At 36.8% G+C, this 16,880-nt stretch overlaps 1 protein-coding gene across 1 annotated transcript in view; it reads left to right on the top strand.

The window, feature by feature from the left end:
- The window catches only part of LOC306868488 (N-acetyl-beta-glucosaminyl-glycoprotein 4-beta-N-acetylgalactosaminyltransferase 1-like), a 168,171-nt gene that overhangs the window by 98,120 nt on the left and 53,171 nt on the right, over nucleotides 1–16,880 (top strand). The window contains exons 4-6 of the mRNA XM_079414679.1: nucleotides 4,770–4,865; nucleotides 11,151–11,241; nucleotides 11,339–11,439. Coding sequence (XP_079270805.1) covers nucleotides 4,770–4,865; nucleotides 11,151–11,241; nucleotides 11,339–11,439 — 288 coding nt within the window. The remainder of the gene's footprint in view (nucleotides 1–4,769; nucleotides 4,866–11,150; nucleotides 11,242–11,338; nucleotides 11,440–16,880) is intronic.

Raw genomic sequence — 16,880 nt, 5'->3', positions numbered from 1 at the left:
GGCCTTTCTCTTTTGTAAGAAAGTCGTGTTTTGGGATAAACATTACTGAAAGAGCTAATGTGAATCTCTATATGGTCACTGATATCTTGTATAGCCACATTAAATTTCATAAAAACACCCAAATGTGAACTTTTGAGGGACCATTGAGTTGAATTCTAATTCATTATTGAATCAGTCCATTTAATTCACAAAATATTCAGTCTGATTTGCGAACCGGATCACTGAGAAGAATAGTTTCCAAAGAGCGATTCATTCAACTCAATGATTCACTGATCTGGTAGCAAAGGGAAAGTTCACCCAAAAATGACAATTTGATGTTTATCTGCAATAAACAATAAACAACCCCAAGGACATCCAAGATGTAGGTGACTTTGTTTCTTCAGTAGAACACAAACAAAGATTTTTAACTCAAACCATTGCAGTCTGTCAGTCATATAATGGCAGTCAATGGGACCCACGACTTTGAGAGAGAAAAAAAACATACACAGACAAAACCAAATTAAATCTTGCGGCTTGTGACGATACAGTAAGGTCTAAAGACACGAAATGATCGGTCTGTGCAAGAAACTGAACAGTATTTATATAGTTTTCTACCTTTGATGCACCGCGATAGCCAACTATCCTGAGCATGTTCACAACAGCCGGCGTGTGACGTGTCTTATTCTTCTTTATGCTTTACGGCGGATCGCAGACTTATAAGTGCATTAAATGGACTATTGACACTCTATCTACAATCTCAATTAGGAGTGTCAAGAAACAAAGTCACCTACCCTTGGGCTAAGCAGATAAACATCAAATTTTCATTTTTGGTTGAACTATCCCTTTAATCGCTGACTGGAGAGTGGATTGTCATTGAATATCGTTAAATCATACAAAGCTATTATATGACTTCACAAGATTTGATTTTGTTAGCAATCATTGCACTTTTATAGCTATGAATCAAGCGCTGGAGATATTACATAAGGATTATATAAACGTTGAAGACAGCTGACATATTTACCCATGAAGGAGATTGAGTTTAATCAAAACCTCCCCATAAAAATCCCTGTGGTTTAAACAAGAATGGCATTCATGAAAATACAGTATGTTCTGCTTGATGGTGTTTATTTATAGCCATGGAATCGCAGGGTTAATCTCTGTGGCCTAGTTTGTGGGCTGGTACCGAGGATAAAAGCTCACAGCACAAATGAGAGACTGACTCGCTGAATTCAACAGGGTATGCAATAAAACAGCTGCGAGAATCGACTCAAAGTGCCTGTTATTGATGTTTATATCATTCAGTGTGTTTGTATGTATGTGTAGAAACAGAAACTATTTTCAGACTATTTCTGTACGTCGGCAACTTTAATTTCCCTAAACAGAAATTCAGAGCGGGTGTGACTTAAGGAGAGGAATAAATTTGGTCTAAGAACACTATATGGTCACTGCTTTCTAATCCTGGTGTTAATGTGGCCATATCATTAACTTTTTAATCATTTTATGGTTTTCCTGAACATTATAAGCCCATTTATGCAACTTTTCTTTTGGAACACAAAAGAAGATATGTTAAAAAATGTCTCAGTGTTTGGATAGTGTTCTTTCTCATAATATATTCATACAGATCATACAGGTGTGGAACAACGTGAAGGTTAGTAAATGATGACAGAATGTTCTTCTGCTTGAGCTAATTCTGACATCCAAAGGATTTTTTATTGCATTTTTCTCATCCCAAAGCACTCCATAAAAAAAAAAAAAAAAAAAATCTAAATATGCATCAACATATGCATACATCTACATTTATGTAATATTATTATAAATAAATTAATTTACGCATTAATTTTTGTGAGATTTTTGATACATATATGAGATATATTTAGGAACATTTATGCTATAACATTTTTATGATACATTTATTATTATATAAATATAGTTATGGGAAGTAAACATAAAACTAAAAAAGTAATTTGGATCCAAAATGTTTCTTCTTTTTTTTGGAGCTGTCCATTTTCATGACCTTGAAGATTGAAGATGAGCTACTTTTGCAGCTTTGTTTAGCTTTTGAATGTTGGTGTATATCTACAAAAAAAAAATTACGTTTTTGCATGATATGACTCCTGTAGGAAAGGCCTTGAAATTGCATCACCAACCACTTTGCGCTTTCTCAGCAAGATGCCAACCATTCCTCTCGAACATGAGGTCAGGTCCCGAAACAACTATTAGATAAACTACAGAACTGATGGGCTGACCGAGTTCACCTCAGCTGTGATGGTCAGAAACATTTGTTCATGAAAGATTCATTGCAGACTGATGCAACCAAAGTTTCTCCACTTCATGAAAGTGAATGAATTTCCCTCCAGTACTTCAACTGCAAGGTTCCTTTATTCCTTTAGTCTGTGCGGTGTGTGCAAATGTGCTGTGTAACAGAATTGTGCTTCTGATTTTCTCGTATTGATTGCGTTTAGAGAATTCGCCGAGGGAGAGAAAGGAATCAATTTCGCGCCAACAGCAAGGAATAAACAATAACTCCCAGTTCTCTTCTGTCTGCTCCAGTCTAATGTCTTCTGACAGACACCAAATACCGGGAATAAAATATACTGGGTTGAAAGTGTAGCCGGCTGTCTAATGTGAATATGTCGGTTCTATTTGTCGGGCTTAAAGAGCTTTAACTGACATCGGCGAGAGCCGGCATTTTCAGTATTGTGCGTGGTCATCCGTGCTTTAGCGTGCTAACTGATGCTAATGGTTTGTGACGCGGCCCATCAGAAGCGAGTGCCGCGAGCGCGTTCTGAAACGATTAGATTTTTCTACTGGGTTGGAAAATGTTCTGGTTTTCGCTGCAGGCTGTAACACCTCTGATGTTCTGCATTGTGTTGTTGTGGTTTTTGGGGAGCCTGTGGACACTGTGTGGAACAATGTGCCAGAACGCCAGTCATCTAAACTGCTGTCGTCTTTTATTAATATTCAACTCCCCGTGGATCAGATTGTGGCGGGTCGGTCCAGCTGAGGTCACACGGCAGCGGTCAGGAGAGGATTAGATGCTCTGACAGATCTTCAGTGGTTTGGTGACTCAATCCCTTGTGTGGTTCTGCTGTAAATCTCATAATACTACAGAAGCTGGTGTTTTTTAAAGACTGTGGATATTGTATATTCGTCCAGGAACACACTGGCTCCCTGCTGAAGAGACGAGCACAGCTGGTGACCAGCATGTTGGGTTTTGGATGCTGGTCTCAGCATGGGCTTCTGCCAGTGTTTGGGAAGCTACTTTGAAACTTTAACTTTCCAAACCACAAGCTTCTCATAATGTTACACTACAGCCAAGCTCTACAATCTATCTATCTATCTATCTATCTATCTATCTATCTATCTATCTATCTATCTATCTATCTATCTATCTATCTATCTATCTATCTATCTGTCTATCTGTCTATCTGTCTATATGTCTGTCTGTCTGTCTGTCTGTCTACTATCTGTCTGTCTGTCTGTCTGTCTGATTGTCTGTCTGTCTGATTGTCTGTCTGTCTGTCTGTCTGTCTGTCTACTATCTGTCTGTCTGTCTGTCTGATTGTCTGTCTGTCTGTCTGTCTGTCTGTCTGTCTGTCTGTCTATCTGTCTGTCTGTCTGTCTGTCTGTCTGTCTGTCTGTCTATCTATCTATCTATCTATCTATCTATCTGTCTGTCTGTCTGTCTGTCTGTCTGTCTGTCTGTCTGTCTGTCTGTCTGTCGTTCTGTCATTCTATCTATCTATCTATCTATCTATCTATCTATCTATCTATCTATCTATCTATCTATCTATCTATCTATCTATCTATCTATCTATCTATCTATCTATCATTGTCTGTCTGTCTGTCTGTCTGTCTGTCTATCGTTCTGTCATTCTATCTATCTATCTATCTATCTATCTATCTATCTATCTATCTATCTATCTATCTATCTATCTATCTATCTATCTATCTATCTATCTATCTATCTATCTGTCTGTCTGTCTGTCTGTCTGTCTGTCTATCGTTCTGTCATTCTATCTATCTATCTATCTATCTATCTATCTATCTATCTATCTATCTATCTATCTATCTGTCTGTCTGTCTGTCTGTCTGTCTGTCTGTCTGTCTGTCTGTCTGTCTGTCTATCGTTCTGTCATTCTATCTATCTATCTATCTATCTATCTATCTATCTATCTATCTATCTATCTATCTATCTATCTATCTATCTATCTATCTATCTGTCTATCTGTCTGTCTGTCTGTCTGTCTGTCTATCGTTCTGTCATTCTATCTATCTATCTATCTATCTATCTATCTATCTATCTATCTATCTATCTATCTATCTATCTATCTATCTATCTATCTATCTATCTATCTATCTATCTATCGCGCTAATTTTCCATTGTTTTCTATAAATGTGTGTGCATTTGAGTCTTGCATCTTACGCATCATCTCATGCTTGAAACGGCGCTCAAGTTAAAAGAAGTCCAACTGATGTCTCACAATCTTGTGTATTTTTCCCATTCCACTGCCATCTTTGTCATCGAAAAACGTTACAGTCCTTCATAAAGCGCGCTCTCATGTGAACGGTTGATCGCGTATGCTTTCTCTTAACTGTTCTTTTTAGCATAATGTCAATGTTTAATTTTAACATTTGGTAATATTTTTATTTAAAACCGCAATTCTTCAATTAAAAAATTAAATAAAATTGTGGCAAAACATTAAATTCAGTTTTTTATTCAAATTTTTATACACTTCAGCCGTGTGTCAGAGAGTAACCTTCAGGTCTTCCATGTTTCTTCTTCACAGTTTAAAGGTCAAGCGAATCTCCACGTCTTTGAGGACTGGTGTGGCTCCTCAGTTGCTCAGCTCAGGAAGAACCTACATTTTCCTCTCTACCCCCATGTGAGTATTAACAGAAACACAATCACCTTCTGCTCAAAAATCTGAGACTACTTCTATTTAGCGTTTTTAGTGGCATATCATATCATTAGCTTAACAATTTGATTGAATTTGGTTAGGATTTGGTTTGCTGACAGCAGCACTCAAGTTGACATGAACAAAACCTCATGATCACGTTCTCCAGAAATGATCCGAAGAACATCACGTGCTTTAATGGTAGAAAACCCTAAACATCCAGGTTTGCATGAAGGTCTCAGATGTTTGGTCAGTTGGATGTGTCTGTTTGTTATTTTCTTGAGAGTTTGTGCATGTCTGTGCTTTTCTGTGTCTTTCATACTTCAAAACTCCCACAGACCAGATCTCACGTTCATGTATTCTCGGGTGATGTAGAGATGAAATTGGTTTGTCTATTGTCCTGGAGCGGCTATAACTCAGATTCCCGTCTCGAGAGACGTGTGTGTGTGTGCTCTGCTCACATAAACATCAGGAGTTTGTAGGGAAAAATAGTGGAAGATGATGCCCTGCTTATATACTGAAAATTGAGATAATAGTTTTTTGAGATAATTAATAGCAAAACTGGCGTGGTTTTACTGATGTGCAGTGCAATGAGATATTAAAAATGAATCTTTTTATTCAAATCTTGAAACAGTTTGTACTCTTTTTGATTGGCCCTGTGGCCGGTTTTTACTGCAGGAAGCTTTAAAGAGGACAATTTGTTTTTAGATTAGCGAGTTAATTATTAATATCAACACATCAATTAGTGAATATCTGTTTAGCTTGTACGATTATGAGATGGAGGATACTGTTATGATGGAGTTGAGCTAAATAAAAAGAGAAATAGTGAAATCTGGAATTATAATTATTATAATCTTATAAAAAAGGAGAAAATGTACAGTGTAAAATATAGATGTGATACACAGAGTTATTTGTACGGTAAACTTTAGTAGGGATATTTGAGCGTGATGTTTTGGTTTGATGGCAGCTGTCGTACTGATATGAGAAAAACATAATTGAGTTTTAGAGTAATGTGACAGGGATGTGTTTGATTTTAAAACACAAGCCTACGTCTTTCACTACAGCGGCCGTAAATCTGCATGGGGAGCCTAGTGAAGCATAACTGAAACGGTGGAAAGTAAATATTAGCAGAAAGCCGAGTAAACACGCAGCTATGTGATCGTTGGGAGGAATTTCCCAGCCAACATTTCCATGTGGGCCCCATGTGGGTTTTTGATGGGCTGTCACTTGGGCCCTGCATGGGCAACCCAAATCGGACCCATACAATTTTGTCCATCGGCTCCACATGGTGCCCCATGTGTATTAGCCCATAGGGGCACATGATGGGTCTATAGTGGGCTCTAGGTGGGGCCCATGTAGATTTTCATTATATGCGCCCACATGGGTCCCAAATGGGCTCTAATAATTGAGGCCAAGGTGGGACACATACAGAACCCTTATGAGGCTCAAATGGGTGACCACACTGAACCCACAAATGGCCCATATACAGTCAGGTCCATAAATATTGGGACATCGACACAATTCTAACATTTTTGGCTCTATACACCACCACAATGGATTTCAAATGAAACGAACAAGATGTGCTTTAACGACAGACTGTCAGCTTTAATTTGAGGGTGTTCACATCCAAATCAGGTGAACGGTGTAGGAATTACAACAGTTTGCATATGTGCCTCCCACTTGTTAAGGGACCAAAAGTAATGGGACAGAATAATAATCATAAATCAAACTTTCACTTTTTAATACTTGGTTGCAAATCCTTTGCAGTCAATTACAGCCTGAAGTCTGGAACGCATAGACATCACCAGACGCTGGGTTTCATCCCTGGTGATGCTCTGCCAGGCCTCTACTGCAACCGTCTTCAGTTCCTGCTTGTTCTTGGGGCATTTTCCCTTCAGTTTTGTCTTCAGCAAGTGAAATGCATGCTCAATCGGATTCAGGTCAGGTGATTGACTTGGCCATTGCATAACAGTCCACTTCTTTCCCTTCAAAAACTCTTTGGTTGCTTTTGCAGTATGCTTTGGGTCATTGTCCATCTGCACTGTGAAGCGCCGTCCAGTGAGTTCTGAAGCATTTGGCTGAATATGAGCAGATAATATTGCCCGAAACACTTCAGAATTCATCCAGCCACCTTCTGATGTTTATTCATGTTCATTTCGTGCATTAAGTAAATATGAAAAGACGATCGGTTCACGTGTTTGAACTGAGGCAATACAGTGATCTGTCACGACACATTGAAGAGCCACAAAAAGGTATTTATTGTTTGAATTTCTTTAAAAATGACTCGATTTAAAAGCTGAGAGTCCTGAGACCTTGTTTCATATCAGCAGTAACCTGCTCTGTCTTCTCTGTCGGTGTGTGGTCAGTTTCCTCTTTGCTCTGCGATGTGTTTTTCACTGCGTGAGATAGAGTGCAGTGTGAGTGTTTGGCAACACTCAACTATGGCAACAGTAACTATTGGTGGTTAATAAAAAAATATAGCAGCCAATAGCCTGTGAAAGATGCTTATGTGCAAAAATATAAGCATTTTCTTTCAGCGAAGTTGCTGCTGTTTTTCTTCTGGTGACCTCAACCCATGCCTTGCTCTCTCATTGGCTGTAGCTCGTCACCACACCTGACACCACGTGATGTTGAGTCGACCGACCAGTCCAGATATTTGGCATGCTAGATATTTGTTTGGCGTCGGCGAGGTGTCGGCGACGTGTCAGCGAGCGTCTTTGATGCATCGTTGTGTAGTTCACACATAAAGATCGCGAAGCGCCAATTCCCCCGATTACAGCCCGACCTGTCGGCGAGCTCGTTAACTTGCAAATCGGGCTTAAATCGGGCTTAAAATCCTGTAGTGTGAACTAGCCTTTAGTGACAAAACTGTCACTTAAAGGGATAGTTATTACTAAAGGTAATAGGATCAAGTTAAAGGTGACACTATTCAGTTAAGAAATGTAATTATGTGCTAGAAGCTATTTTTGTTGTAAAATAGCCTACATGATAATGCAAGACAGTTTGATTTCAAAAGAGTGTATAACCGTAAAATGTTTGTCAAATTAAAAGTAACTTACTGGCAACCATTATCCAGTAGTTGCTGTATTTCATACCACTGTAAAATTGGTGTAAAACTAAGTACAGTAGTTTTAAGCAGACTATAAAATTAAGTACAGAGTTATACTATTAATTATTTAATTTTATTTTGTTATATATTCAATAACACAAGTTATTGCTTCACACCAACAGCTTTATTCATGATTCATCTTTTATATTTCATAGCTGAACTTCAATCACACAGAATTACCAGCATATTAACCATATTTCATCCGTGAACATACCAGTCAAAAGTTTTTGAACAGTAAGATTTCTATTTTTTTTTAAGAATTATCTTCTGCTCATTTGATCCAAAATACAGCAAAATCAGTAATATTGCGATTTTTGAGCAGCAAATCAGCATATTAGAATGATTTCTGAAGGATCATGTGACACTGAAGACTGGAGTGATTGGCTGCTGAAAATACAGCTTTGAAATCACAGGAATAAATTAGATTTAAAAATACGTTCAAATATAAAGCAGTTATTTTAAATAGTAAAAGACAAAAAAAATCACAATATTACTGCTTTTGCTGTATTTTGGATCAAATAAATGCAGGCTTGGTGAGCAGAAGATAATTCTTTAAAAACTTTTGACTGGTAGTGTATAGCCTAAAAGTAAAATCACAGTTAACAACACATTTTGTCAGTGGAAAATGACTGTATTAAATATAAAAATACAAGTTTGAAGAGTTAAAGTACTTAATTAGTAAGAGTATACAACAATAAACAGAGGACACATACCATCTCAAAATGTTTAAACCGGTCTTCTTTATGGCCACCTGTCTCCCGGTGGTCCGGCCGCTCTGCCAGCACCGCTGCGGGAGAAAAATACTAGTTATCACAGCTTTACTGGGAAAGTGAGCAAGTTACATTAAAATAATACATACAAGACAATGAAGAAAAGTGTATACATGCATTTTAATGTATACCTACCCATTTAACAAACTCTTAGGACTTTCGCCTTCACGACGAGTCTCCCCGGCACCGCCGCTCCGCCAGACGTGTCCTTGATTGCCTTGATAGATTAGGCCTAGAGTTTATCCATTGACACACAGGTCATAAAAAGAAATAAAAAGAAATTACTCCTAAAGTAAATGGTCTTGGATTGTTGTAGCCTATATACAGTACATTAAGATATAATCCTATGATATAAACACATGAAATACTTCAAATTGAATCAATTTATTCGATTGTTAGGGTAACATAGTTACCCATAATTGCATAAAAATAAATCAACTGCAAACTAAAGTTTTGTAACTATAAATATAGCCTAATATAGCCAAAATGTGGCCCGTATGGGACCCACAAATAAACAATAATGGACAACCTAACTGGGGCCCACATTCAGCCCATCAAAGTGCCCACTCTGAGCCCATGCCCAGTTGACACCCATATAGCCCAGATAAATCCCATGTGGGGCCCACATGGACATGTTGGCTGGGTTGCTCTTTAGAAAATCCATTTCTCTATCGTGGAAGAAGAACTTCAGTGTTTTTAGATTTTGTTTCATGGAATTCAGTCTAAAACATCATCTGATGCAAATATTTTATTGTGCATATATGTGCTTAAAATGAACATTTTAAATCCAGCATTTCATCCTGCACCGGCGTGTCCAAATTTGATCCAGTCCCATTCTCTCTAAAAAAATAACACCCCTCCTCCTTATACCGACTACTTTTTACTAGCATTAGCAAGTTGTAAATCAGGTTACATGGCTGGGATGCGATGGAAGTCTGGTGGCTGTTATTAAAAATGGAATGAGCCCTTCAATATGCTCAACCCAACACTTCCTGTTTCATAAGAAGTAAAAATGAAACCTAGTAAATAAAAAAATAAATAAACAAAGGGGGGAAAGAAATGAAATTGTACTTGTTGAACCATTTCCTATGGTCTTTAAGTAGAAATAGCACAATTCTGTTGTCATTTTTCGGTGAAGTATTCCTTTGATTTATGGCAAACTGCAGTTTTTGTCGATTATTACAGGGTTTTGGAAGGTGTGTCTGCAAACCCCCAGCGTTCTCTCCTTCTGTGGGTGGTTGAATTGAATTGAAAGCCCCTACAGGTTGTAATGGGTGGAATTATACAGTTGGCGTCTCCTGATCCGTCTTTGTGAATTCTGTTTAGTTCAGACCACCTACACAGTCCTCCCACCTTCTCAACTTTACTTTGTCATTTATTTATATATTTCATTTTTGTTTCTTTTTTGGCAGGCCTGTTTTTATAGATCAGACGACTGACAGACATCTTGATTATTAAAAGCACGTACAGCCAATACTGTGAAAATACTCCAGATCCTTCTCTCTGTTCCTACGCTTCTTTATCTCCGTCTGTCTGTCTCTGTGATTGTTGTAAACAGATGACAGATATCTGAGATTCTGGTCTCACACACATTGTTATGTGTGTCTATTTAGCATTTATGGCATGGTGAGACTGGACAGACAGAGCGGGAACAGCTTCAGAACTCACAGAGGTGTTTTATTTGAAATAAAATGAGCCCCATTATGTCTCAGTGATTGATTTTTATGACACATATAAGACTTTTATAGCAATTTTATGAACAATTTAACTCAGTTTTAATGACAATCACATTAAAACTGACTTGAAAACTTTTTGTCGTCATTATTCATAGTTGTTTTTTTATTCTAAAATTGTGAAAATTTAAGCATCCAGTGGGATATACATAAATAAATGTAATATTTTTAATGAATTAATTTATTTATTGTGCGTGTGTGTGTGCGTGTGTGAAATTATTATTTTTATTTTACACATTATAATTGTCTCTCTGGCATAATCTCCAACACAACCAACAATTTTATGCCTATTAATGATTTTTTAAATGTTAATGAACATGTTTAATAAGGTGGCAACAGTGTCAGCAAAGAGCTTGTGATAAAATATTAAATCTGAAAATATGTGATGTGTGAAGAAAATAAAGTAAATATCATTTCCAAACAAAATATTTTGTGTCACTTCCAACCAAGCTGTGATTTTGTCAAATTATGCTAAATGTGTGTGAAAGAACACAAAATATAAGCTTTGAAATGAGCTTTAGCAAGGCTAGACGAGACGGACATTTTATTCCAGAGATGTTTAAAAAAAAAAAAAGTACTTTATTTTAGCACACCTACCATGTCTGTCTTTGCTCATCCCACCACATAACTAATTTCATAATCATGCATTTTATCTTTCCAGACGAGAACTGCTGTGAAGAAGTTGGCTGTGGCTCCAAAATGGAAGAACTATGGCCTGAGAATATTTGGATACATTTTACCTTACAAAGATGGTAAATGCTTGCTTATATTAAGGTGCAAATGGGGTATACCCTCACAATCACATACATACATGTTATCCAAGAATAAGAAAGTGTATTCTATATGCAGGTGATTTTCAGTTTGCGGTTTCTTCCGATGATAACTCAGAGTTCTGGTTGAGTTCAGATGACAGTCCTCTCAACGCTCGTCTTCTGGCTTACGTGGGAAAGGTAAGTGATTTAATATTATCATTATATTAGTTAACAAAATTAATACAATGAATCAAATTTACTTATATATATATATATAAAGGTAGTTATGTATAAGGCTGGTAGTTATGCCGTTTACCGTTTAATGCACAGGTTCCTTACGGCCTTAGATTTGATACTAAGAATACTAGATACTAGAATGAACTAAATTGTGGAGTTTTTAAGGACCTGCGGGAGCCCTGTATTTTAAGACAGCCCATCGGGCAGAGCGGTGATACATTTTGGTAGCCCGACTGGAAAACACAATAGCCCCGGGATATCGGACTAGCTATTTTGCAAACCCTGCTATATATCCATTAATATAGTTAATACAAGTATAGTTAAAAGACGGACAAATATACTAATATAGTTAAAAGACCATCTTAATAACCCTAGATTTCACTATACATTATATACATATAAATATGTGTATGTATATATATATATATATATATATATATAAAACCTTTTTTATATTAGTATATATGTATATGTACATTTTTAAATATAATAACTAATAAACATTAATATAAAGTGTAGCAAATAACAATAATAAAATATACAAAATAAGTAATGAATTATTCATGTAACATCAATACTATATATATATATATATATATATATATATATATATATATATATATATATATATATATATATATATATATACTGTATATATAAAGTAAAATACCCAAATATATTTTGAATAGTATGTAGTTTATGTTACCCATGAACCTGTATTAAATTCTATAGGTTTTAAAGAATAAATGTCATTCAGCACTCCTTTCATTAGTCACTGAATAACAGATTCCAGAGTCAATGTGGGCAGTGGCGGTTATTTCCTCAAACGGAGGACCTTGCTGTTACTGCATGGTGGATTTCATTTAGATTTATTCCCCAGAGGTCTCAGTACTTAGAAGTGTAGATTTGTATGATGTGAGGGAGCATTGGCTTTGTAAAACACAATTAGCGCCGCAGCCAGAAGCCTGTGTGAGTGTACAGGGAAAGTGCGGTATACTGGTGTATCGATTACGTCTGGCTCAGATGGAGCTTGGCACTCACGCTCACCAGCCAAGGACTCGATACCCTGTCACAGAGACGTGTGATCGATTGAAACGCCGAGGCTCGGAGGCGTCTCTTTGTCTAAGAAAAGAATCGCAGCCTGTCCGGAATTCCGAGCAACTCCTTAAGGAAGCGACAGACCTTTTCCAGTCACCTATAGATGGGGAAATCCATCCAAGCTGGAGAGACCGAGAAACTCATTGTATCTGTGGGCGTAAATATAGACGCTCAAATGTTTCGAGATTCATCTGAAGGTTCATATAGCGAAGATTCATTTCAATTTTGAGGCGACGACTTGACAAATAGAGAATGAAGTGGAAACAAAAGAGCTGAGAGGGAAGAAAGACATGAAGAAGAACGAGCAATATCTCGCTTTAGTATAATAGAGGTGTGACTCTATTGCTCTCGTGTTTTCTCTTTGTCCCCTTTCCATTTATTCAAGACTCCAGGGTCGCAGATAGACTAAATGAGTTTCTTCAATGTAATTCTGTGTTTGAGGAAAGTTCACGTCTCAAAAATAGACAGAATAGCATAAAGGAGAGAGTGGGGTAACGGCAACAGAAATACCTCAGATGCCTCTGAAAGATGAAAAATACAGCTGCCAGGTTATCCACTGCACTTCCATTGTCCTGACAAGTTGTGTTACAAAGTAGTTCAAGGGATAGTTCACTCAAAAATGAAATTTTGCCATCATTTACACTTTGTTGTTCCAATCCTGTATGACATTCATTTCTTTCAACGGTACAAAAAATATACCGTGTCTAGATGATAAATATCTTACAATGAAAACGATACAGAGGGGCGCTGTCAATCTCCAGAAATGTCAAAAACGGCTCCAAAAGTGCCACTATTCAATATATTCCAAGTCTTCTAAAAGTGAACAAAAGTTTTGTGTGAAAAAGAGACTGACGGTTGAATAATTAGTTACTCGCTAAGGCCATGTCACGCCGCAACATACAATAAATGGTAATAAATGGTATGTTTTCCACAAGTTTTGTCCTCTTAACATGGAAAAGATATGTTTATTGTGTGTCGCGACATGTCTTGTTAGGGCACGTCTTAGCGTGGGGAAGATTTTTCGAACCAGCCGCGATGACGAAAGCGCAAAAAGCAACAGTTGACTCTTTTTGGAACAGACTAATTGCTTTTCTAGAGTCATATTACATTGTGTCTGGTTAGGAAACATGATAAAACTCTACATCTTTGCAAACAATTGAATATAATGCACCACGGCAAGCAGTGTTGGGGGAAGTTACTTTTAAAAGTGATGCATTACAATATTGCATTACTCCATAAAAAAGTAATTGTTTTGCGTTAGTAACTAATAGTTACTCGTTTGAAAAAGTCATTTAGATATTTTGATGTAAATTTTAAAGTAATGAGTTACTTTACTAGTTACTTGAAAAAAAGTAATCTGATTACGTTACTTGTAATGCATTACACCCAACACTAATGGCAAGTCAACGACAACAACAGCATTGGTTCTCCTCTGTCTTGTGATTGAGTGTTGCTTGATGTGCCATATTTGAATATATAAACATTTTAACAAGTATTTGTCCTTTTAGCATAGAAAACATGGATTAACATGAAAAAGGTACGTTCATTGCATGTTATATACGGATTAGCCGTGATGACGAAACGCAACAAGAAACAGTTGATTCGATGTTTGGAACAATTAATTCGGTATTATGTACCGTGATTTGGCTGTGATTTGTGATTGATTTTGTTGTGTTTTGTACCTGTTGCCTCTGGTGTGAAGAGACATATTGATAGTCACCAGAGTTGCATCGCATCGTATCACATCGGTTAGGATACGGTGTAAAACTACTAATCTTTACGAACATTTCATGATAAGTTACTTGTCTCCCATACACAAAGTATGACTCCTTCCATGTCTGGAGACTATGAGTGGACTCTTTTGACTCAGACCAGCAAGCAAACACATAAAAACACCCTGAATATCCGCTTATAAACTACACAACAACACCCTGTAGCCAAAAAATTTCCATAAGCACCATTCAAATTTTTCCTTTAGCGGGAGGATGTTCTGTGGAACTCATGCAGAAAAATTAGTCATCTGTGTAAATAGAAATCTTCTAGCTGTAAAGCATTATGGGTATCCCTCCCACTATTTTGGAGGGAAACGGTACTAGAGTGGAATAATCATGTGTCCATCTCATTTTTAATGTTCTTATGTCTCCTTTGATGCATCTTTTCATTTGCAAAACATTTGTGAAAAGAAGTGTGCTAAATTGTATTGAATGTGCACTTGTAGTGTACTTCAGATCCTAAAAGTCTGTTTTCAAGAAACTACTACTTTTTAATGAAAAAGGCCATGTAAGTGTACTTATAGTTAATTTTTTTAACAGTTTCTTAACCCACTTGAGTAGATTTTGAAAAAGAGCATGTTGTAATAGTCAAATTAAACATTTTACTGTAAAGAACATTTTAAATCATGTTTTAATCATTTTTGTTGTACTTGAAAAAAGTATAACTATTTTGACATGCTAAAGGGATAGTTCACTGTTGTTTACGTATGTATTAAAATGCAAATCAATTTAGAACTTTTTTTGAAATGTGTTTTTCTGGATTTTTTGTTGTTGTTATTTCACTGTTCAGATAAACCTACCATTAAAATTATAGACTGATAATTTATTTGTCAGTGGATAAACATACAAAATCAGCAGGGGATCAAAAAAAATAAATAATTCACCCCACTGTAATCACCATGTTTAGAATGAAACCAACATATTTAAAAACAAACGTTTGTTGGGTAAAAAGCCTCATACATTTATAAGATTTAAGAAATAAACGACTTGTTTGATTTATTTTCACAAAAATCTGTTGCTCCATAAATGTTCAGTACAAACATTTTTTTTTTTTTTTCTGCAATCATTCACTTTGGGCGCAGTGAAAAGCACATTTTTTCTTAGGGTGTGCCTTTAGCCCCGTTGTACCCTACTCTTTTAAAAGTACCCTAAATTGCCTTCTTCACAATGAAAGCTGTATTGAACTTAAACACATTGACTCTAACAAGTGCTCTAGCAAGAAGTTTCCACCTAATGTTTTCTCTTACCCTTACATTTTCCTGTAGTCACGTTCAAGTGGAAATATACTGTAGCTTTGGCCTCTAGAGGCAGATGCGCAAACACGCACACACACACACACACACACAACACATCTTTGTCCTCTAATTCCTGCGAGAGGCAAGTTGTGTTTGGCAGCGGAGGTGATTAGCATTGGCCGAGTCACACGTGTGTTGATGCTGAAGGTGTGTGTGACAGTAAACACGCTCCTTTTTGTGAAAAGAGGGGCAAGTGTGGGGAATCTGGAGTTCTGCGGGACTTTGTTGGTCTCTGTGTGTGTGTGAGGGAGATGAATGAAAGGAGTCTTTGAGGGCAGCGGGGATCGTGGATGATCCAGGAGGCATTATGATTCAATACATCGATGTGTGATGTGAAGAGAAGCATTGAGAGCGAGAGAGATGCCACACATGACAATTAAAGAGAGGCATGCAGGGATGAGCACTGGAGATTTCATTCTGGATCACTGCTTCAAAAGCACGCGCTAGTTACCGAGGTTTGTTGGAGAAATCGTTGTGCTCGCCCTACGGGTCAAGGACGGGATGTTTTGGATTGTATATATATAAAAAGATTTGATTGTAAGAAGTGTTATTATTAAGGTTTATTGGAGGGAACAAAACCTTTCTGAATGTTTTAAAGGGGCACATCATGAGAAGTCAGTTTGCCCTTACAGGGCTTCATTGTACTAAAAAAACTGAGTGCAAAACTTCTTCCACAAGAGAGAGCATTTATTGAAAGAATGATGTGTACCTCCACTCCACTATATATATATTTGTGTGTGTGTGTGTGTATATATATACTGTATATAAATATATATATATTTTTTTTCTAAATATGAAAATATTTTTCCGCTTCCAGGCATATTTGTAACATTTTTGTTGATAGGAACTTTTCAATTATTTCCCCGATAGTGGAAATGGTCATTTTCAATGCTTTAGATATTTTCTTACAGCCACTTCACTAATTTGTGAAGCTGAATAATCATTTGCTGCACATCAGAAATATATTCTTTGGATTTACTACTTGTGATGGAGGATTAAGGGAATTTGGCCTCTGTGTTTATCATATTTATAGTCCTGTGAAACAGAAAGGCATGGCTGCATAACTTCATGTTTGCAGTCACTCTGGTGTGCTGAAAATTGTAAACATGAATGTTAATATACAGGTCCTTTTCAAAAAATTAGCATATTGTGATAAAGTTCATTATTTTCTGTAATGTACTGATAAACATTAGACTTTCATATATTTTAGATTCATTACAACACAACTGAAGTAGTT

The sequence above is a fragment of the Barbus barbus genome (assembly GCF_936440315.1).
Source record: "Barbus barbus genome assembly, chromosome: 50".
Lineage (NCBI taxonomy): Eukaryota > Metazoa > Chordata > Actinopteri > Cypriniformes > Cyprinidae > Barbus > Barbus barbus.
This window is presented reverse-complemented; position numbering and strand designations above follow the sequence as displayed.